The sequence below is a fragment of the Lutzomyia longipalpis genome, chromosome 3, assembly GCF_024334085.1.
Source record: "Lutzomyia longipalpis isolate SR_M1_2022 chromosome 3, ASM2433408v1".
In the NCBI taxonomy this organism is placed as follows: Eukaryota; Metazoa; Arthropoda; class Insecta; order Diptera; family Psychodidae; genus Lutzomyia; species Lutzomyia longipalpis.
The window spans coordinates 20,800,930-20,823,555 of record NC_074709.1 but is presented as its reverse complement, the minus strand read 5'-3'; the positions used below and the strand labels follow the sequence as shown (position 1 = coordinate 20,823,555).

The window sequence follows — 22,626 nt, the reverse complement described above, 5'->3', positions numbered from 1 at the left end:
ATAAGTCTTTTTCACCTGTAAAAATACATATTTTTAGTTTTTGAGCATATTTTGCACATTATTCTTGAAAATTTTCTTAAAAATAGAGACTATGAGAGCAAAAATTGCGGTTTTTTGCGATTGCGCGCGAAATCTACCATAAAAATGGCGCCAAGTGTCAAAAACACTTGTCAAAGAAACGTCAGTGTTTCAAAAGAAAGTACATATTTTGCAGTGAGAGAAAAAAATCCATTCGCGGTGATCGAATTCATATCATTTTCGCATTGATTTAACTGAGAAAGCAACTCCGTAATCAAGTCAAAGTATTCGCAAAAGTACAAAGTGAAGTGTAAATTGTCGTTTTGATGTGTTTTTAAGTTTCTTAAGGTAAATTCCGTGGGGGGAAATATTCTTTCCTGTGAGAATTCTTGCACTTGAAATGGGATTGATTGGGGGGATTTAAAAATAAACTCTATTTTGATGTTGAAAAAAGCACGTCATCGCTACGTGGTCGCTTGCCAGCTGTTTTGGGCTCCAACTCAGTATTTCTCCCCCACTTATAGCGCGCCTTTGGGGGCCTATGGGCAAGGGGAAGCGGATTAGTGTCTACTTGAATAAATGCAGAGAGACTCTCACTTTCGAATGGATTTGCTTTGGGTTTCGCCACTGGCGCATTCTCTTTCATCATCAATCCAACAAACTAAAAGAGAAGAAAACCCGTTCAATTTTTTCCTGTCTGGCGATGGGGGCCGTGGGGACGGCTGACGGCTCCGCCCTTTGCCGGCATGCGCCGCCGCGGAACGTTCCAATATTCTGCATTCATCATTTTTTCTTCATTGAGAAGATTCTCTCTCTGATGATTCTAAATTTATTCAAGGTCATGCAGATGTTGATGCAGGATTTTTAATGCTTTTTTGATGAGTCGTATTTATTTTGCCCCACACGGAGATGAGATTAACTGATTTGGATTTAATTTTTACCACAGTGTGTTCCAAAAGCAATTAATAAAGGAATTGTAATTGATTTTTTTGGGAATATTTATTTTTTTTAATACAAAAGGAAGTAATTGATTTGGAATTTGACGTGTACTTTAGTGATAAGCATAATGGTGAAAATTAGTGGTGAATTCGAGTATGTGGGGAAAATGAAGCTTTTCAGCGGTTAAAATCAATTTAAATCATTTCTTATTTATATGTTTCACTTTGTAATGAACGTTTCGAGCCTTCCAAACAATGTCGAAAGCTCTTGAAAAATTGTGAAAATATCTAGAAAATGATAAACTGGCCTAATTAACACCGTGAACATTTATTAAAATTTATTAGATTAAAAATATTAATACTTATTCCATTTAACCCTTTCGCGTCTACATGAAACATTGAAACATGCGCTCTTTTATTACGATATTTATTATGTGGATGCTTTCAGAGGACTTTTCTCAATCAGAACGTCTTATTTGACCTCTTTTGCGTGAATTTAATGCATTTGTAACTTGGAAAAACAATTAAATTCCTAAAAATTCGAAAAAGTCTAATGTTTCACGTTTTGGTTGAAAGAAATTTAATTTTAATAAATAATTTGCATTTGCGCCGCCCGCCGCTTTTAGCTTCTTCGACTCATATCGCTCGATTTTTAACTTTTTGTTTTGTATTCACTTCGTGGCCACTCACAACAGACGACGACTCCACAACACAACTGAGCGAAAAGAGCACCAGTTATGCAGAAAAACCACCAACTGGACGCAATACGAGACTACAAGTTACCTTTCCGGCAACACTGGCAGTAAGAGTGCAAACAGGAGCTGCAGAATTAGCAAAGTGATTTTGAGTTTAGTTAAATATTTAAGAAAAAAAGAAAAGTTTAGAAAAGGTGCAGAAAAACGCGACGACGATGGCGAGTACAACGTCATCGGTGGAGAAGGAGGAGAGCCCAATGGATTACTCCAGTATTCGCGGGAAGACAGTGTTGGTGAGCCCCACAGAGGAGCAATTTGAGTTGCTGAAGAAGCGCCTGGAGGAGCGCATTGAGGACAGTCGAGGGGAGACAATTTACGAGATTGGCATTGGGGACGATGGGGGTGACAGTGGGCTCGAATTGGAGGAATTTGCCGCAAGTCTTGCCACTCTGCAATCTCTGGCCACCACACTGGATGCCGACTGTGTGGAGTTGAGGCAGCGCAAGGCAGACAAGGGACTCATCACGGGGCAGTACCTGGTGAGGAAGCGCGTTGACATGTCTGATTTTATGGAGATTCGCGTGGCTGTTGTGGGGAATGTTGATGCAGGTAAGAGTACCCTTCTGGGGGTCCTCACGCACGGAGAGTTGGACAATGGACGCGGGCATGCACGGCAGAGGCTCTTCCGGCATAAGCACGAAATGGAGAGTGGGCGTACTAGCTCAGTGGGAAATGATATCTTAGGTAAATTATCTAGCGGAGAGCTTCCTGCTAGTGGGGAAACTTTTCTTAAGAATGATCTTTGTTTCGCAGGATTCGACAGCCTGGGGAACGTGGTCAATAAGCCTGACCATGGGACCCTCGATTGGGTGAAGATTTGCGAAAAATCCGCAAAAGTCATCACATTTATCGATCTCGCGGGGCACGAGAGGTATCTCAAGACAACTGTTTTCGGCATGACCGGCCATGCTCCTGACTTTGGAATGTTAATGGTGAGTCACGCACACACAGAATTTCCTAATATTTCACAAGAATTGATAATTTTGCCTCACAAAGTGCATGAACTCCAATATTTTTATTAATTCACGTAATAAAAAAAATATTTTATGATTTTTCAAGAATTATTTCGCGAATATTTATTTAAAAAAATTTAAATGATTTTTTTTTACTTGATATCTCGAGTTTATTTTTCATCAGACTAACTTTTAAGGCTTTTGTTTGAGTTTTATTAATTTTTTAGTCATTAAAATTGCAAAAATATTAAAAACTATAATGATGTACGATTTTTTTATGCCTTGAAAAAGATTTAAAAAATAGAACACTAGTCAATTTCACTAATTAAAGAAATAAAAATTATTTTTTAAAAATTTTGTTAGAAGGTTCATTCAGGATAATTAGAGATAAATTTAAAAAAAAAAAACAAAGAATTCATCGTAAAACTAATTTAAAAAAAAAACGTTTTTTTTATTCCATTTTAACATGTTGAAGAATTTTCTTTTCCGTATTTTGTTCTTAGATCCAAAAAATAAAAATTTATGCTCAATTATTTCATTTAAAATTAAGTTAAAAAATGATAATACTTTTTTATCACAAATGGGTAGAAAAGCATTCAGTATTAAATAGATTTTAAGTTTTTAAAGTTGTACCTTAATTTGTTCTTAAACCTTCCTATGCTAAAATATCATTAGATCTGCCTTTAGTTTTTTAAGCTAGGTCTGAGTTTTTAAAGATAGGCGTGAATTTTTAAAATTATGCCTATGTTTTTTTCATGAATTACAGCTAAGTTCCTTCTTAAATTAGGCTTAAATTTTCTAAGCTATCTTAGACATTTTTTTAGAATAGTCCTAAATTTTTCGAGCTAGGCCTATGTTTTTTACGTTTGACTTATGTTCCTTTTGAGGCCAGGCTTAAGTTTTGTAAGCTAAGCTTAAATTAATTTATTTCACCCTTTTACAGACTAGTGTTTTAGGGAAAGTATCATTAGATCTAGCTTTAGTTTTTTTTTTAATAAGCTAAAGTTTTTTAGGCTAGACCTAAGTTTTTTCTTAAGCCAGCTTAAGTTTCTAATATCGGCTTAAGTTATTTTGAGATGCTAAAGTTTCACTGAGGCCTAATTTTTTTTAGGCTAGTCCTGAGTTATTTAAGTCAAGTCTATCGGCTAAATAATTAAGCCTGGTTTAATAGTATTATCCCATATACGTCAGTGTTTTGTGACTATCTATCTTAAGAAATAAATTGAGCCGAACTTAGTGAACTCCACACAATGTGAGATTTTTAAAAATCTCACGAAAGGAAGGCTTTAGCCCCTTTAACATTTGAAAACAACTTTTACTTGTTTCTTTTTTGTGTACTCGCACGAAGGCACCTCACAACATTCCATTGCAAACGAAAAGATCATTCGATCTCCTCCATCCTAAAATGCTGACGTTGTTGATTGTTTCGTAACGTTGTGCACAACAAAGTATTACATTTTGCAAAGTGAAAAAGAGGTTGAAGATCTAAATGTCTGATTGGGGAATGGAGGTGTGTGTTTCATATAACCATTTTGTGATTTATTTTTTGCTTTAGTAATTAAGCAATTTGTTGAATAAACTTTAATGCAAGTTTCTATGATATGGAAGGTGAGTTTAAACACCTTTTCTGTGATAAGTTTATTTTGGAGTCAATGCACAAATTTTTATTGTTCTTTCTGTTATCAGTTTGATTATTCACGGGGAGCGATAGGACGGTGTTATCTGAGTTTACCTGACGAGGGGATTTTTATTTCATGTCTTTCTTTGGACAGATTGGGGCCAATGCCGGGATTGTGGGAATGACGAAGGAACATTTGGGATTGGCTCTGGCCCTTTCCGTGCCAGTCTTTGTTGTTGTAACGAAGATTGATATGTGCCCACCGAAAGTACTGCAGGACAACCTCAAACTCTTGTATAAGATCCTCAAATCCCAGGGATGCCGCAAAGTTCCCGTGATGGTGAAGACACCCGACGAGGTGGTCCTCAGTGCCACTAATTTTGTCTCCGAGCGCCTCTGCCCCATCTTCCAGGTGTCCAATGTGACGGGAGAGAATTTGGATTTGCTGAAGATGTTCCTCAATCTTCTCACCACACGTATGCCGGGTCATGACAATCTCCCGGCTGAATTTCTCATTGATGACACATACTCCGTGCCCGGGGTGGGTACTGTTGTCTCCGGCACGTGCTTACAGGGCTTGATTAAGCTCAATGATACCCTCCTACTTGGACCTGATCCCCTTGGGCAGTTCCAGGCGATTGCTGTGAAAAGTATTCACCGGAAGAGGATGTAAGATAAAAAAAAAAAATTCTTCTTTAGGAATATTTTTGAGAGAATCAGTTTCTGGTTAATTTTAGGGCTGTGCGGGAAGTTCGTGGTGGTCAGACGGCTAGTTTTGCCCTGAAGAAGATCAAGAGGTCCCAGATTCGCAAGGGTATGGTGATGGTGTCTCCAGAACTCAATCCAAAGGCTTGCTGGGAGTTTGAGGGGGAGATTCTCGTGCTGCACCATCCAACAACGATATCCTCACGCTACCAAGCAATGGTACACTGTGGCAGTGTCCGGCAGACTGCTTCCATCTTGTCAATGTCGAAAGATTGCCTCCGGACGGGGGATAAGGCGCACGTGCGCTTCCGTTTTATCAAGCATCCCGAGTACATTCGTCCCGGGCAGCGTTTGGTCTTCCGCGAGGGACGCACGAAGGCTGTGGGGAATGTACTGAAGCCACTGACGAGTGCAGCTCCAATGCAGAATCGTCAGAAGCCCAACAAGATGCAGGCACGCGGGCAGCAGAATCAGAATCCAAATATTCAGGTGAGTTTTTGAACTTAAAAAAAATTCGCGTGAATCGAATTAAATTGAATTCGTTTCGTTGTGAAGACTCCTCCGGCAAATGGGGGTGATTTAAAGACATCAGCAACACTGGATGGCGTTCTCGAAATGACTTGTGATAAGCGGGACAGCGCTCAGCGGGGGAAACGCACCAAGAGGGCTCCCACTGTGGCGGCATCAGCAAGTGGTGGAGTTGCCCCAGTTCCGGCCACTGCCGTTCCATCGAACTAAACATGATGCAATTTGCGATTCAGGACTCTTTTATCTTTTTTTTTCGACACACCCACACAATTCAATAATATTTTATGTAAGTTAGAAAAGAAATCCAAGTCTTTCTAGAAGATGGAGTGTTCCTGTAATTTATTTCTTTTTATTATTTTTTGGATAAACTTCCAAAAATAATAATTTTTTTCAAACGAAATGTTCAAATTTTAACTTCAACGACGTTCAATTTTTTTTTGTAAATTTGTTTAGTACAAAGAATGCGACAAATTTAATTTTTTTTTCTTGGTTTCTGTAAATGAAATTTACGAATGTGAAATTTTCCTCAAGGAAAGCAAAGTGAAATATTTTCTCATGAAATTTGTAATGAGAGGGAAGGAAAAAGTAAGAAATTTCTAAAATAAAGATTTATTTTATAGAAAAAAAGAAAGGAATTTATTTGCGATTCTTCATTTCCTTCTTTGCCCCTTCGAGTTCTTCCTTGAAGTTGGTGCTGAAGTTCCGGAAGAACGCCCGGAAGCGCTCAGGGGTAAGGTGATGATTCTCCGCGACCATCTTTGAACGGTAGAAGGCGTACAGGGTGAGCTGTGCTGCCCGACGGATGGGATAACTTTCGGAGAGACGCTGGATGAGCTGCTCATTGTTGGCGAGGTAGCGCATGAGGAGTCTGAGAACCATTTTTGGGGATTAGAATTGGATGTTTTTGTATTTCTTCAGGAGGTTCTGCTTCAGCACAAGTTGCTGACGCAACGTCTCAAGCCGCTGCAGCTGTTCCTCCTTGTTGAGATCAATCGGCAACTGGCGGATTTGTGTCCGGACGCTGTCCAGTTTCTTCTGCAATTCCAGAACCTTCCGCAAAAAAAAAATAAATTAAGATTTTTCTCAAGCTTTCGGCAGAAAACAGCCCGCCTTCCTCAGGGGGGGGGGGGTAAATAAGTTTTTTTTTCTGACCAAATGGAACATTCTCCTGACCAAAATAGAACATTCTCCTGATTAAATGGAAGATTTTTCTAACCAAGACTAATTTTCTGATCAAGGAAAGGTTTTAAGACAAGCCCGAAGGGGCTTCTTTATGCAATTCCCCAGCACTTCCCTACACACCTTGAGGCTGCAGTCTTGAGATTCTCTCTGTTTATCCACAGGATCCTTCTCCACACTACAAAAGAACAAAGAAGTTTAGATTTTTGCCAAAAATTGCGCTTCAGAACTCAAAAGTTTTCCCCGCTGATTGCGCAGATTACATAAGGATTGTTTATTTTGGTCTTACCTTCGGATTATTGCGTAGATTGTGGGCAGTATTTCAATCTCAATCTCATCCACGGATAGCGGAGTGCCGTTCTTGTGCTCCTTCTTATCTCCACTCGCCTGATCCATCGCGCTATTGCATTTTTATCGTGAAAAATTAATTATTGTTTTGGCTTTTTGACAGCTTAAAGTTCCTTTTGTATCCACGTGGCGCTACCATCGCAATTCCGAGGGGCCAATAGCTGCGATTTGAAGAAATGAATTGTCCCCCTGATGAAGTCGGCTTCGCGGTCTTTTGCCGTCTCTCTGGAAACTGGTTTTTCAGTTTGTTTGAGTCGCGAGAAGCTGTTGGACGTGCTGTTGCGCTGTCGCCACACCTGAAGAATAAATTAATTCCAATTGGATTTTAAGGTGTATTTGGTAGTTAAATGTGATTAAAAGTGAACCATTTTGCCCCATTTTGGTGTAAAAAAAGGGGTTTTAGTGTGATTTCTGTGGAAATTAGGGGTGAAATTGATCACCATCAAGTGTCGGTGTGTGTCGCGTTTTTTTCTCATCAGACAGGTGTTGTTCTGTGTGAGTGTTGCCGAAGAAAGAGCCAATAAAGGTGCAAGACGAAGGAGTGGGGCAAGAAAAAGCACTAAAATTAATAGAGCCAGAGCTTGAGTGAATTAAACACACCAACACAGGGATAATTGCCAGCAAGTTTCTTCTCGGCGGCTTCCTCCGCGAGAAGATCTCAGCGAGTACATTGCACCGCGGTGGTCAGGATTAGTGGCCACACTTTACTACATCTACATAGCTTCTTCACCATCTTTCCACAGCTAATGTGAGTTGAAATTGATTAAAAATAAGAATTTTACGAATTGTTTCCCCAAAATCGAATGTTAATTTATGAAGAGAATGAATTTTTCTTTCGAAGCATCATCCACCATTTCGCGACTTTCGTGATGATTTCAATGCTCGCAATACTAAAAACTCCAAAAAATGCTTACAAGATACTTTTTGTTCAGAATTGAATTAAAAGTGATCTATCATTAATTTTTTGAGCTGATGGGGGTAATTTGATTTGTTTGGAATTATTTGATCTCTTAGGAAAATTAAGTTTCTGTAAACGTTGAATTCTTTCACGGCCATTTTGAAAAGGTGCATTTAATTAGGTTTTACAGGTTATTTTCTTTATTTTGGTTTTTAGAAAGTTCAGTTAAAAGAATTATTTTTTTTTAACTTCTAGAAAACTTAAGTTTCTCAGCTTCAACATTTTTTAGTCTTCGTTTGTTAAAAATCTTGAAAATTCTGACCCTTGGAAAGCTTGAAAATCTCAAATTCGGCTTAAAGTGTTAACTGAAATAAAATCGGGCTTTTTATTTTATTTTTTTTCAAATTTCTTATCAGGTATTTTAGATCATTTTGACTCTTTTCAATCATTTTGAGTTTTCAAAATCGTGCTTTCTAAAACATTGGAAAAATTTTACGAGGCCCAGAAAAGGGCACTAAATTCAATATTTCAATTTTTACAAAATGCTCTATTATATATTTTTAATTTATTCAGGCCGAACATGCTTTTTCTACAAAAAAAAACCTAGAAAACTTAAGGCTAGCCTAATGAACGTAAACCTTGCTTATAGCCAGATTTAAGAAATCAACCTAGCCATAAAGGTCTGATTTAAGAAACTTGAGTCTAGCTTTAAAAGTTAAAACCTAAATTAAACAAATTAATCCTAATTTAAAAAAAAAACTAAAGCCTAGCCTAAGAAAACTAGAAGGTTGTCTTAAGAAAACTTAGTTCTGTCTTAAATTATTTAGGCTTAACTTAATAAAACTAAAGTCATAAATAATTTAGGCTTAGCTAAAACATTAATGTCTATTTTAAAAAATGTAAGTCCTAGTTCAGAAGCAAACTTAGACCAAGCTTAGAGAATTAAAGCAGAACTTTGTTTAAAGATTTAATCGCAAAGGAACATACCTTCATTTGAATTCCATTATGTATACCTTTAGTGAATCGCAAAATTATATTTTTGCATGAAAATACTGACTCCCTCCGGCCCGTTTTAGCGCGACTTCCTTTTCCCGTCTCCCTCGGAAAACTAATTGGTCTGGAGTGTGTGTGACCTCCTGCACCGGCGCGAAAAGAGCCGTAAAATTCGTTTCACCGCCAAAAGTTTCGAAGCAGGATGATGATGATCGTGTTTTATGGCATTTTCTTCACACACGTCCCAGACCTTGCAGACACATTCACTGGGGGGTGGAATCATCACTGGGGAGCTCACTGCAAAAGTCCCCCCAAAACTCCACCCCCAAAATCGTTGTGATGTGGATCTGCGATAAATATGTGGATGTTGGGAATTTTTCCACCCTTGAATGGGCATCCCCTTGTCTCCCTTTTGAGTTTTGTGTACATATAAGAAAAGTCTCTCGTGAAATTCGGCGCTGCACTGGCGGAGTGCGCTACAAAATAAGGGTCGAAAATCGATATTTTTCCTTTGGGTTGATGCTATGCCCTCCCACCCCCTAGTAGAGTGTATGGATGATTCATCCACAGCCCCTGCTCTATTTTACCGTATATATTCCACGGCTATATAAACTTCCTCCTGCACCATGTTTTATTCACAAACACACGCATTTTCAAAACCTAGAGGGGTGCGGATTGTGAACACCACACTTACCCGGATTCCCGAATGAAGCATATTTCACGTGTGCGAATTTTCCTCTATAATTACTAATACACATCCAATAAATTCACCCCGTTGCCCCCCGTTCGCCCTTTGTGGAACAACAATACTCTCGCTTAGAATCTCTCCTAAATTAGCCCCCACAAAAACACAATCACCTGTAATGTAGCATCCACAGCTCGCGCAAGAATTTTGCCTCCACCACCAACATTGGTGTTTGCTAAAAGAGAAGAAAATTCCCTAATTGAGGGACATTAAAGTGAGAAAAGACCATTGCCACGGTGATTAATGAGGGAGTTTAAGTTTAATTTTTCACACAGACGGAAAGGACAAAAGGCAACAACATGAAGGGATTAAGGAGCGTGACAAAGAAGAATTGGTCGCTTTTCAGCTGCAATTTGCTGATGGAATCAAAAATGACTCGTGCCAAATACAATGGGCTGAAAGTTTTTAAAGTGGACGCCTCTGTTGTGTTGCAAGATTGGCTGTTTTTCCACAATATCCGGTCTTCAGGATTTTCTCTGCTTTTCCTTTGAAACATTTTCAATGGAAAGTTCGTGTGTACGGTGCTTTGTGCTATCAATCGACTTTCATTTGGTCGTTTTTTGCACACAAGGAAATGAATATATTTTCTTCTCTCTTCTATACAGTTTGATTTTGTTGTGTTGTTTGCAGAGGAAAAGTCTCGGGAAGAGTAATGAAATTACCGGCATTTAGGTGGATTCGTAATTGAATATTTTCTTTAATGTTAGGGAAAGTGGGGAAAGTTCTTTTTTTTTAAACAGGGCACATTTGAATGAATTAAAATGGCGTATAGAGGGGCAATTTTAAAAGGACTCTATTCATTTTGAGGTTCTCACTGTTTTCATGATTTAATTTGAACTTATGTACATAACAGTCAAAAATATGTTAGAAGGTCATAAAAAATATGAAATATTTGTCCAGAAAAGAAATCTAGAACGTCAGAAAAGAAACATCAAACGTCGATAGAGCAGAAGTTTCAAACGGTAGAAAAAAACTGTCAAACATTAGAAAACATATGCATCAAATACTAGCATAAGTGACAAAAAATATTAAAATAATTGACAAACATTAGAAAAGAAACGTCAAACGTTAGAAAAAACTTCAAAGGTTAGACAAAAAGGGTAAAACTATAGAAATAATGTCAAACGTCAGAAAATGATTATTAAACGTTAAGTAGACGTCAAATAGACATCTAGCCGTTAAAAAAAACTATAAAACATGTCTGAAATAAACACCGCTAAAACGTCAGACGTTAGCATTGCCCAAATAAACTGTCATAAACTTCTAATTTCAATGAGACAACTCCTAATATAGTTCAGTTATCTCAATCTGCATAAATCTTGACTAATTTCCTTTGATTCTTTTAGTGTCTTTAAAAATTTTATATTCTCGAAAAGAAAAAACACCATAGAAAATATTTTTGGCTACGCCCCTGAAGTTATGGGAGTTAAGGGAGTAAAGGTTTCTAAGGGAGTTTCCTGTCATCTTTATATTTTTGTTAAACATTATCATATTATTTGAATTTTCCAACATAAGTGAATATGTATAGAGTAGCAGGGTTCTATGCATTTGTATGACTTAATTCATATTCAAATTTTATTATGAAATATTTTACTCTAAATGCGATTTGTACCAAAGTTTTCCCCCAAACAGCCAAAGTGAACAAATTTTCTTCTGATTTCTATGGAGTGTCTTCTCCGCAGCATATTAAATTATGCACAGAGCATTTGGGGAGCAAGATACAAAAACATAATGAGATGCTTGCAAATTCAATTTTGAGCCAATTTATGCAAATTCTCCAAAGTTTTTTTTTTCTTTTGTCAATCTCAAAACGCATGAAAAGAAGAATTGTTGCGAAATTGAGGATGAAAATTCCAATTTTCAGTAACTTGTCATACCATCCGCGCAAAGTGAACTATCGCGTTGAAATCCCGTTGAACTTAAAGTAGTTTGTCTGGATTTCAAAAGTGGATGATGAAACTCCATTTCCTTCCAAGAAGTTTTCTGTTTTAATGCCTTTTGCAATGAATTATTTCACTTTTTATGTTCATATATAGTTACCTATGTACATAATTCACTGTGTGCTCTATCGTGCCAAACGTGCAGAGACGCATTGGCAGGTTTCACTGTGGATGAATAAATGAAATATTAAATGGAGGAATGGGGTGCAAAAACTAATTAATTTCAAGTGTCTTTTACATTGACAAACACTTCTTGATCGCAAGAGCGTCGTGAGGGGTTGCATTGTGGGGGTGCGGGATGTTCTTCCTGCGCGCTTTATTAACCCCCCCACATCTCAAGTGAAAATCCAATGATAAATGGGAAGGATGAAAAATTCCACGCAGTGTGAGAGGAATTTCAAGGATTTTTCCAAAGCGACATCGCAAGCAAAAACGATTCATGCAATTTTTCCGCACTCAATCATGCAGGATATGCTTGGGATGTGTTTGAAGGAATCTTCCCATTTGGGGGGATCCTTTTGTCTCACTGTAAAATTTTTTTTTACAAAGCTCTCAAACACTATGGAGAGGGGGTGGAAAGGGGTTTTGAATCTCGTGCTCAATGAGACATTTTGCAGAATAATTCCTTGTCAAAGAACACACGGAGGACAAGAGAAAAATTTACAAGAGATTCACTGCGGCACCCTCTAGAGAGATCTTTATTCATTCCAAGCACGACAGAGGGTTACAATGGGGGTTTGGGGTTGTAAAAAGAATACTGCTGATTGGTGTAATTCGATTTCTCGTATGGACTGAAGTTGCAATTGGGTGAACAATGGGGGTTGTGATTGGAAATGTGTTGCCTTTTACAATTGTGGTGGCATTAAATGTAATTCAAAGTTGCAATGCTTTGCTTTTTGCAAATTAACATTCCGTTTTTTCTTGATTAAAAAGCATAAATTTTCCTTCTGTCTCGCGAGATAGAGAAGTTTAAGCTGCACTAATGAAGCAAAGAACGTTATTTATTGGTTTGAATTAAATTAGTGAAAACCAAGTGTGAGGTTTTTTGATAAACTATTTTATTTTATTTAATCACACCATTAGGAGGAGTGTTGAATAAATTTTATTTAATAAGCTTAATCCTTCTTCTTCTTCTTACATGGCTGTGCTTGGTTTTCAGGGGTGAAGTCAGATTTTTTTTTCATGGAAGTTTTTCTTCTTACGTGTGACATTTTCCAGACAGTTTTGACATTTTTTGTTTTAGCCGAAACTTTTACATTTCTGTTGATTTTCCTAAAAAAATCTATATGTTCCATTACAGGACTCTCACCCATATAAGTTAAACTGCAATGAAATATTTTGGAATTAGGGATGAAAATCTAAAAGTTTCATATCCTAAAATGTGTAGGTAGTAGAAACCACCCTCTTATTTGAAAGGTTAACAACCCCTATTTTTTTTTTTAATAATTATTGTCTGTGCTGTGCAGTGAGGTTCTTCTTATAAGGGTTGCTGACATAATTTTTGACAAAGAAAATCTTCACGTTTTATTTTATTTTTAAGATAAAAAAAATCATTTAATTATCTTTGATGATTTCTCAAGACTTAAATTAGAATCTTGGAGATTTTTGAGCCAATTTTAAAATGAAGAGTTTAAAAATTCTCGAAAAAGGAGTTTATTCATCGGGATATAAAAAAAAAACCTCTTTCTTTCAGAAATAATTGGGCCACGGTAAATCTTTTCATTTTTATAGAGATCAATAGGTGAAAAACGAGCCAAAATTTGCTGAAAGTACTAAAAATTGTTCTGTTATTTTATATTTCTCTTTAAATGTTTTAAAATATTCTCGAGAATGTTTCATGGGGAAGAAATTCATCAATGAAACATTATCGATGTTTTGAAACATTTAAACGGACAAAATGAGCAGTATGTATCAGCGTATGTTTTTGCATTTTATTAGAAATCTTTGACAATTGTTTCCTCTAATGAGAACCTCACTCACGTATAAGCCCAAATAAACTCCTTTTGTACATATAAAACCTTAAGTTTTCAACCCCTTCTGGAACAAATGTTGTTAATTACTCAACGCAGCAATATGATACATGAACTAACAACATTTAAGGACATAAGGTCCTTTTCATCTTCCTCGATTAAAAACCAATCTTTACTTTTCAACCCATTGCAACACTTTTTCATCGAGACATTGTTTACCATATCCCTTTTGTAACCCCTCAACAAACACTTAAAATTCAATGTAGGGGATAAATTCATGGCGAAGAGTACCAATATTTGCCTTTCAATACACCCATTCATGTACAACATCGATGTTTTTATGATCAACGACTTTTCTATTTGTTTTCTAGTCATTTTATTGCCGCGAAAAATTTGTATAATTCCCGTGTACTATGTACAAATTGCGTTGGGGAAGAAGTGCGGCATCACCATCCATAAGACAATTCCGAGAAAACCAATGAGATTTTGTGAAAGTTAAGCAAATTCCCGTGCCAATTGTGGATTATTTATTGTCTGGATAAATTGAACAGGGCCCTCCTGGGGGAGGGAAGCAGTAAATTTGTCTGAATGTATGTATTAGAGACAGGAATATTCTATTATCACGCTATATGACACCATAATTATTTATTCAGGCAACACAATCATCTAATCAAGTATAAATTTGTCTGGGGCTTTTTCTTTACGGAGGGAGCTTACAAAAAAGTTTTGCAAGAATTTTTGGGGGTGGTTTTTGGGTTCTTTTTTTGTCAGTCTCCCTTTGCGGTGTCTGCCTCTTGGGAATGCAAGAAGGGGGGCGTTTATATAAATAAAATACACATAATTTCGATTATTTGCCATTAATCTGTCTCAAATGTCGCTGGTGGATCTCAATCATTCCACCCTAAAATGAAATTTGTGGGTCTGTGACTATATGGAATCATCCCTCACCACGAGTCGCGTGAGTCAGCAATGTTGAGGCAAATGTTCGTGGTGAATGGAGGTAAATTGTTGGAGGGAAATCAAATAAAAGTTTCCAATAGAAAAAGAAATCTATTTGGAGGTTGTTCTTTGATAAATCAAAAATTCTCTAACAAATCTTTTCTTCCCTCAAACCATCCCTTATTTTTGAGGAATTCCTCTCTGATGTTTCCCATTTATCCTAGCTTTGTGGAAATTTGTTGCAGATGTACTCCCTCCGTCAGGAAATATCTCCCTGCATGCGCTCTCGATGGAAATTGTGTGGATTGAGTTTTTGCTGTGTGCACGAGGGGGATGAATGTGTAAATGTGCAGAGGAGGTGTGGGTTGCCACCCCTAAAAGTATCTAGTTCTATGTACATAATATCATTACATTGAACACATTATACGCAATTCCCTCCATATTCGTTTGGGAGCAACGGTTCCGATGCCATTTGGGCTGTCGGAGGAGACGATGCCCTACAACACAATATTATTGCACAAGGGGGGTATAAACATGTCGAGGGGTGGAAATGGCATTTGAAGTTTTCAAACGAATCAGGGGGGATGTGTACGGTGTATGTACAGATCATTTGCCCCCTGAGCACCTAACAATATACAGAGCAAGGGGTCATGAGACACGGGCTGGGTCTGGGCTCCTAATTGATTGAAGTTCAACTTACAACATTATTGTCCTTATTTATGTGGGTGGATTCTGGAATTTTGGGAATTTGGGAGTAATAAACATGGCTCTTTTTTAATTTAATTATCTACCTGTAGTTTCGTTCAAGAACCTCACCACCTTCGTCAGGAAATTGTAAGAGAAATCACAAATTATAGCTTTTCTATGCAACAAAATGTCTTATTTACCAATTTGATGTAAAGATCTTGATAAGATTGTGATGCATTTCCTCATTTTGGGTAAAACGTGGGACAAAATACTTTCTCTTTTACCAAAGTTCTCCTAAAATGATCGGAAATAATTGAACCTCGTCAATTACACGCGGAAAAAATCCATTCAAAGCACTACCGCGGATTGTCTTTGAATTTTGAAATGAATCCAAAGTCAATATTTAATCTTCATTGTGTTTCAACAAAAAGTTTTTTTTAATAAAAAAAAAATTTGGGCAATTAAAAGCATCCCAATTGGAACGTTGAATATGTAAACGGAAGATATGTCGGTGCTTCTTTAATCACCAATTACTCCATTAATATTAATTAGAAGCATCCACCGCAGGAGTACATTAATGGCTACTAAATTGATGAATTTCTTCTTTCATTTCATTTATCACATTAATTCTCCTCAACAGGCGCTCACATCCAGCTCCATATATATGCGCTAAATCTCCTAATCTCCCTCGATATCATCCAAGGGGTGTTTATCTGTCGAATATATTATGGTGAAGATTCGGCAGATATTTTAGCCGAAGATTACCGAATAATCTGTTTTCAGCTTGAATTTAGTACTTCTTAAAATTAATTTTAGTACTGTTTGGCTTTAATTTAGTACTTCTCTGGTACCTTGTCTTTAATTAGAGCATTTTGTAACTAAAAACCGAATAAAATATTTAGGCTTGAATTTAGTACGTCTTGGACTATTTATTCCTTATCAGGCTTGAATTTAGTACATTTTTAAATTGATTTAGTACAGTTTGGACTTCACTTTGTTAGAGTTCTTGTCTTTAATTTGAGCCTCATTAAGATAAAAAGCTGAACAAACTTTATTTCGTTTGAATTTATTACATTTTGGGCTTCAATTTAGATTTGAATTTAATATTTTTTAGATTCTTTGTCTTTAATCTGAGACTCTTTATGACTAAAAACTGAATAACTTTTTTTAAGCTAAAATTTAGTACATTTGGAATTGTATTTAGTACTCTTCAGGCCTGATTTTAGTATTTTCCACCCTTAATCTGAGCCTCTTTACGACCAAGGAATTTTTATCTACCATATAATTATTGATATTAATTAACCAATTATTCGAGTATTTTAGAACATTGGATGATTTTCATTCAGATAATCACCCCTCGATATCTTCTCTATAGCGCCATGGTGCACAAACAATGGCGGCAAAATCATGCTTTTTGTGCAGCCGTGAAAAAAGATTGAATATGGAGACACATAAGGGCTAAGCCGAGCCTTATTTATTAATGATGTTAAGTGACTTTCTCTCAGGTTCTTCTTTCATCTCGTTCATTCGGGGTTCACCCTGCTTTACACACAGTGTGTGCCAGACAATGTGGCACGTGTTCATCCCAGAAAAGCCATTATCCGTGCTTATCCTCTTACACAGGGTAAATCCCTTCCGATCGATTTTATCAATTTCACTTTTCGCAACCCTTTTAAGCCCCGCTGTGTGAGAGGCGGTAGTTTGCCCGGGGAAGGGGAAAGTTGCAAAAGTCAAAAATACTCTGTGTGATGAAATTGCAAGTGAAGCTACTTGAACAATTCATGGCGGGAGTTTCTACAATTTTCTGAATCAGCAGAAATGGCAGAGTGCACCAGATGGCTTAGAGAAAGAATTCATAGCAAGGGTGTCCCCTTCGTAATGTACCATTGTCTACTGTGGAGGAACTAAACTTGCTTCTTTTGCGTCTTGTTCGCACTAGCAATAAAAAAAAAACTTTGTCCAAAATGTCTGGCAATGAATTAATTTCAACTCATGTGGCTTCGTAGTTTCAGGGTTTGTAATATGACCTACCCTTTGCTATCGTGGTGGTAGCAAATTCAAATTAACCCCGCTCGAGTGGAAACCAATAAATTCTCTATGCTAGCATTCTAATGTGTCAAGGATTACGTCTATGAATTATGACTCAACGGATTTTTAATCATAAAATGTAAATTTTCGTGCAACAAAACACCGTCTGTGTGTCATTCTTTTCATCCCCCGATGTAGGAATCCCCTCTAGGGAATTTCGTCAACCACTGGAATACGAAGCTGTCACACAATTTTCCTCCCCATACACCCCATATGGGTTTCCACAAGCCACCACCCCCGTGCGATGAACAAAAGGGTTAAATTCGCATCTCACTCTTTAGCTCAAGATAATATGTGTGATCACATTTCCAACCACCCACCCCACCCCTAAAGCCACCCATCCGGTGAAGGAAATTACACTCGAGTAAAGTAACGCCACTTACTAACGCCAAATCCGGAAGATATACGATTGGATGTGCTCCCTTTGACACACGGTGCGGTGAAAAAAAAACCATTGCTCCCCTCTTCGCCAAAAAGTCGTCAATGTGGAAAATTTTTCAGCAAATCCATAATTTGTTGTGAATTTTATGGGAAATTTTCACTCCCACCCCATTTCCAATCTCCTCTGAATCTCCCCCTCGTATAGGGGGATCCCGCTGTGCTACCGCACTACCCAAGCTTCGCATTCCATTATCTCACGCAGGGATGATGGCATAGTGCACAACAGTGGCAACCCACCAAATTACAGGCAAACCCCCGTGAGGGAAAATTACAATTGCATGGCAGACAGAGTTAATTAAAGGCAACAACTTACATGGGGTTGATGTTCTCTGAATTGATCGAAAATTTATTCTTGTGAATTAAACAAATCACTTTGTTGTATTCTTCAAGTAATTCAAAAAAGAAAACTGTCTGATCTGTCTTGAATTAGGGGAAAAAGGGGCTAACTTTAAGGGAACATAATGAATTTCCAGTCCCACTATGTATATTTTTCAATTCATTTTGCCATCTCTCTCTCTCTCGGTGAGAATATTGAAAGTCTTGCAAATTAAACAGCAGGAAGTGAAAAGTCTAGAGACGATGAAGTCGCAGTTTGGTCTCTATTAAAATGTCTATGAGTTGGAAAAATGGTGTCTTGGCCAGGAAAGAATTTGCAATAATGAAATTAATAGATATTAATGACAGAGATTTCAAGCTTCTTGTTGCTCTGCACATCAACCAAATGACGCGATGCTGAAGATGCGACACGTCTTTTACCTTTCAATGTTAATGCCAACGTGGATATCCGTGGAATGCAGGTAAATACAATTTACTGACGATTTTCCCTCCACTTTGAAAAGGCCTTTCCATGATAATCACAAAGAAGCAACTGTTGCCACAAGATGCGAAGAGAAACCGCGAGGTCGTAGGGAGCATCATGCTGCAAAAAAACTGCCCATAATTGCATTTTACCTCTTTGCGCACAGAAAACTTCTTGGTGCGTTTTTGCACCACAAAAAAATTCCCTGCAATAGTGTTGATAAAGCTATAACTCGCAAGTCTTCACTCCACTTGATATTTGCTCCCCGCGCAAGTTTGCAGCCTGAATGTATGTGTGTCATAAAAAAGTCCATGTAATCAAGTTTCTTTGCTATGTAGTTATGCTCTTGGTAAACAATCTCAAACCACACATCTCAAGAAAAGCATTGTTCACGGAATGAAAGAAAGGCAGGGAGAACAAGAGACTTCAACATGAAACTCTTTTGGCTAAAATACTCCACCGTAGTATCTCATTTCAACGGTTTTTCGTCCAGATTTATCTTTACATTAACCATCTCTTCGGGTTGTTGTGGAGCTAGCACACGAAAGAGAATGTATAGGGAGAAAATGCTATATTTGGGAATTTATATCCAAAAGAAGCCATTAGATAATTCTCATTCAAGCAATTCGGCCATTCTTCCTGCTAAATTGTAAGTAATGTGAATTATAAAGCCCCAGATAAGATGTTGGTAAAAGTAGAAGATGTGTTTATATATGGTTTGACCATGCAAATGTAAGTAGAACTAGAGCCAGAAGAACTTTTGGAAACTCCTTAAAATTATCAACTTTTAGCATATGTACTTAAGAGAGGTACACATGATAATAAATTATGGTTTTGTAATTTTTATTACTTTTCTTCTTTCTCTCTTTATGAGATTCTTTGAAAGAAAATTTAATAATTTTCTTGAAATTCCCAGCATTGAGTTGTAGGAAAGTATGCGCTTATTCTACTTCTGGGAATAATTGCTGGAAAATCATTCAAATTCTAGAAAATTTTAACGTTTCTGCAGTTCCTGACTATGCTGTTATTCATGTTATTTAAGTTCCTCGGATTCTTGGCCAGCAAATTAAGTTAAATTAACAAGAAAATTACATCCTTATACTAAATTTTCTACCCAGAAACCTAAAAAAAATTAACATTAAAAGCTTCACTGCTCTAAACTATGATTCATTATTTAATTTTTTTTTAAATAATTCTTCATCTTCATTAAAAATAAAATGTCGCGTTTTAATTATATTTATTTCCACACCAATTGCCGCCAGAAAAAAACGCCCCAGCTATTGGTGTAAAACCAACACTGACTGAATAGTTAATTAAAATGTCCATACAGATTGTTTTTTTCACTCATTTTTAGCATAATGAAAGCTGTGTACAAAATTGTTGTACATTACGATGAAATTCGCCAATCATTGTTGCCACTTTTGGACCATCGACCTCATTGCTAATTTGCGCATTTTACGAGGAAAATGAGAGAGTTTTTGGCGAAGCTCTCAAATATGTTGGTGCTTTTTTAGCTGTGTTTCTTTCAGACACAGCTTTTGTGTACCGAGCAAAATCGAAAGTCGTCAGATCGGGCTCAAACTTGGGATGAGCACGAATTAGGGTCCCCACATTCCAAAAAACGTATGCGCCAAAAATAAGTTTTTTCCGGCCGGCCGTCCGGCCGTCCGTCCGGCCGTCCGGATTCCAAACTTAAATTGCAAGAGAACGGTGATAGATGGAGACTTGCGGTAAACGGCAAAGTTTAAATATCGACCTGAAGAAATCCGATTATGAGGTCAAATCCACCTCCCCACCCCCCCGTCCGCCATTTTGAATAACCTCAAAATTTTGTTTTCGCTATATCTCAGCCCCTGTATTAGCTAAAAATCTGAAATTTTGATATGTTGTAGGGGCCATCAAGAGCTTTCCAACGATACCTCATTTTCGAAAATCGGTCAAGCCGTTTAGTCAATATGGCCGCCACAATTTTTCATCGAAAATCGACCATAACTCGAAAACGACTTGACCGATTTTGATCAACTCGGGGTCAAATGAAAGCTCTCAACAAACCCTACAACTCTCTAGAACATCGGAAGTTTCAAAAGTGACCGCTAGGGGGCCAAAAATCAAAAACAAAATTTTCGATGAGTTTTCGATGAATATCTCGAAAACGGCGACATAAATTTTTTTCATTTTTTGATATGTTGTAGCTGACCATATTATCTAGCTTCATGCCAAAAATGAAGAAAATCTATGGATCCGTTCTCGAGATATAGCCTTCCAAAGTTGGCATGTCATATCTCGGGTTCTACAAGTCCGATCTTGATCAACTCAAGCGCAAATGAAAGGTTTCGAGAAACCCTACAAATGTCTAGAACATTGCAACTTCGAAAAATGACCACAAGAGGCGCTAAAGTCAAAAACTAAGTTTTCGAAAATTTCGAACTCGAATTTTTCGAAAATGGCGACATAAATTTTTTTCATTTTTCGATATGTTATAGCTGACTTCAAGACCTTTCAAACAAAAAAAAATTTATGAAAATCTATGGATCCGTTCTCGAGATATGGCCTTCTAAAGATTTATTAGCGTATGACTTTTTACTTTTCCCGACTTTGCGCGTATTTAAATTAATTCGCGTTCTAGTTTTCTCTCACAAAATTGGTACACTGAAAGAAACACAGCTCCCGTAAGCTTGGTCAGCTTACCAGTACATTTTAATTTAAAATTTTAACCATTGCCATTCATTTCCCTTTCGCTAATCTCGTGCTCTGCTGTTTGTCTCTCCTATATGCTTCTTTTCGAGCCCATTTAGCGGTTGAGTATACTACATATACGCGATGTAGGTATATTTTCATGAAAGGTGAACACGAGGAACGGTTGGAATAGTAAATAACAAAGGTCACAACACTGTGTTCTTTCACAACATAACCGCATGATTATTGTGTGTAGTCGTGTGGTTCTATGCAAGAGCAAACTAAAATGTAGTTGCAGCGTTTGATTTGGCGTTTGTTCTGTATTAAATTTCATCCACGTAATTGTATTTGGGGGAGTAGAAAATATTTGAAATTTTTCTATCAGTGGCATTGTCATAAATATTTATTAGGATGATTTCAGTTATTTAAAAAAAAATAAATAAATTGTCAAAAATGTTGAAAATTCAAAAATTTTGGAATGACAGGAAAATAAATATCGGAAAATTCCCAAAGCTTATTTTATTTAATAATTTTTTTAAAATGAGGGATGGATTGATTTTTTTGGGTGATTTGAAAAATAAATTAAAAAATTAAAAATTCATCAATCTGCCATTTTTTTTTCGTGTAACTTTAATAATAAATTGGACTATATTAATATTTAAAATTTTCATTAAATAATCATAATTACTTCATTATTTTTATATAACTTATTAATATTTCTTTAATACCTACATACATAAGTAGAGTAAGATTCTTTGTCTTTGGTATTCCTTAGCTGTTCGCCCCTTTTTGGTTCTTTTGCATTGGTCGGGGGTTTTCGCTCAAAATTGCCACAATATAAGAATTTCTCACGCAAAACGCTGATTTTCCGTGAAGATTTCAAGACCGGCAGTAGCCGCGATAAGAGACGAAAACGTACCGTGGGTCAATAACACACGCCATGAATAATGTGGATTTTCCCATTAATAGTTTTTTTCTTGTGCGCCTTTTTGCTGTGATTTTTTATGGGGAAAAGTTGTGTTTTTTGTCCCCCCCCGCGCGGAATGGCTTTCCATGCGTGATCCTAAACTAATGTCTTCATTCAAGTCAAATGAATTCGTCAAGAATATCTTCAATCACACAAAACGGCGTTTTCATTCATACTTTTTTTTGCCATAATAATTCCCTCAATTCGCTACATCGTAGAGATATGATGAATAGAAGGGAGAAGAAGTGACAGGAATTTTGTTAATAAACCACGGGATACGAATCATACAAACCTCTAATACCATGACCAATCGATTTTTTTTCATCCAAAAAAACATTGTAGGGTGATGAGATTTTTCAGAGTGTTTTTTATGCATCCCCAGAGGCCTATAAAATATCGATTGCTGCCAACTGAATGAATATTAATCTGCTTGATTAGCTC

General features: G+C 37.0%; 4 protein-coding genes across 4 annotated transcripts in view; 3 read left to right on the top strand and 1 right to left on the bottom strand.

Annotated features, from left to right (window-relative positions):
- The window catches only part of LOC129792688 (ARL14 effector protein-like), a 693,823-nt gene that overhangs the window by 188,812 nt on the left and 482,385 nt on the right, over positions 1-22,626 (top strand). The window lies entirely within an intron of this gene.
- Positions 170-6,146, top strand: LOC129792606 (GTP-binding protein 1). The gene is made up of 6 exons (XM_055831826.1): positions 170-366; positions 1,652-2,395; positions 2,465-2,643; positions 4,437-4,951; positions 5,020-5,476; positions 5,543-6,146. Exons 2-6 carry the CDS (start codon positions 1,867-1,869, stop codon positions 5,723-5,725), a joined length of 1,863 nt encoding a protein of 620 aa, XP_055687801.1. The 5' UTR covers positions 170-366; positions 1,652-1,866; the 3' UTR covers positions 5,726-6,146.
- Positions 6,109-7,156, bottom strand: LOC129792702 (mediator of RNA polymerase II transcription subunit 9). Its single transcript, XM_055832023.1, has 3 exons — positions 6,984-7,156; positions 6,818-6,872; positions 6,109-6,565 (listed from the first exon to the last, which is right to left on the bottom strand). The coding sequence occupies exons 1-3, from the start codon at positions 7,088-7,090 to the stop codon at positions 6,404-6,406; spliced, it is 324 nt and encodes a 107-aa protein (XP_055687998.1). The 5' UTR covers positions 7,091-7,156; the 3' UTR covers positions 6,109-6,403.
- LOC129792552 (protocadherin-like wing polarity protein stan) overlaps positions 7,306-22,626 on the top strand; it is a 54,805-nt gene continuing 39,484 nt past the window's right edge. Inside the window, exon 1 of the mRNA XM_055831686.1 lies at positions 7,306-7,790. The gene's annotated coding sequence lies outside the window, so the exon portion shown is untranslated. The remainder of the gene's footprint in view (positions 7,791-22,626) is intronic.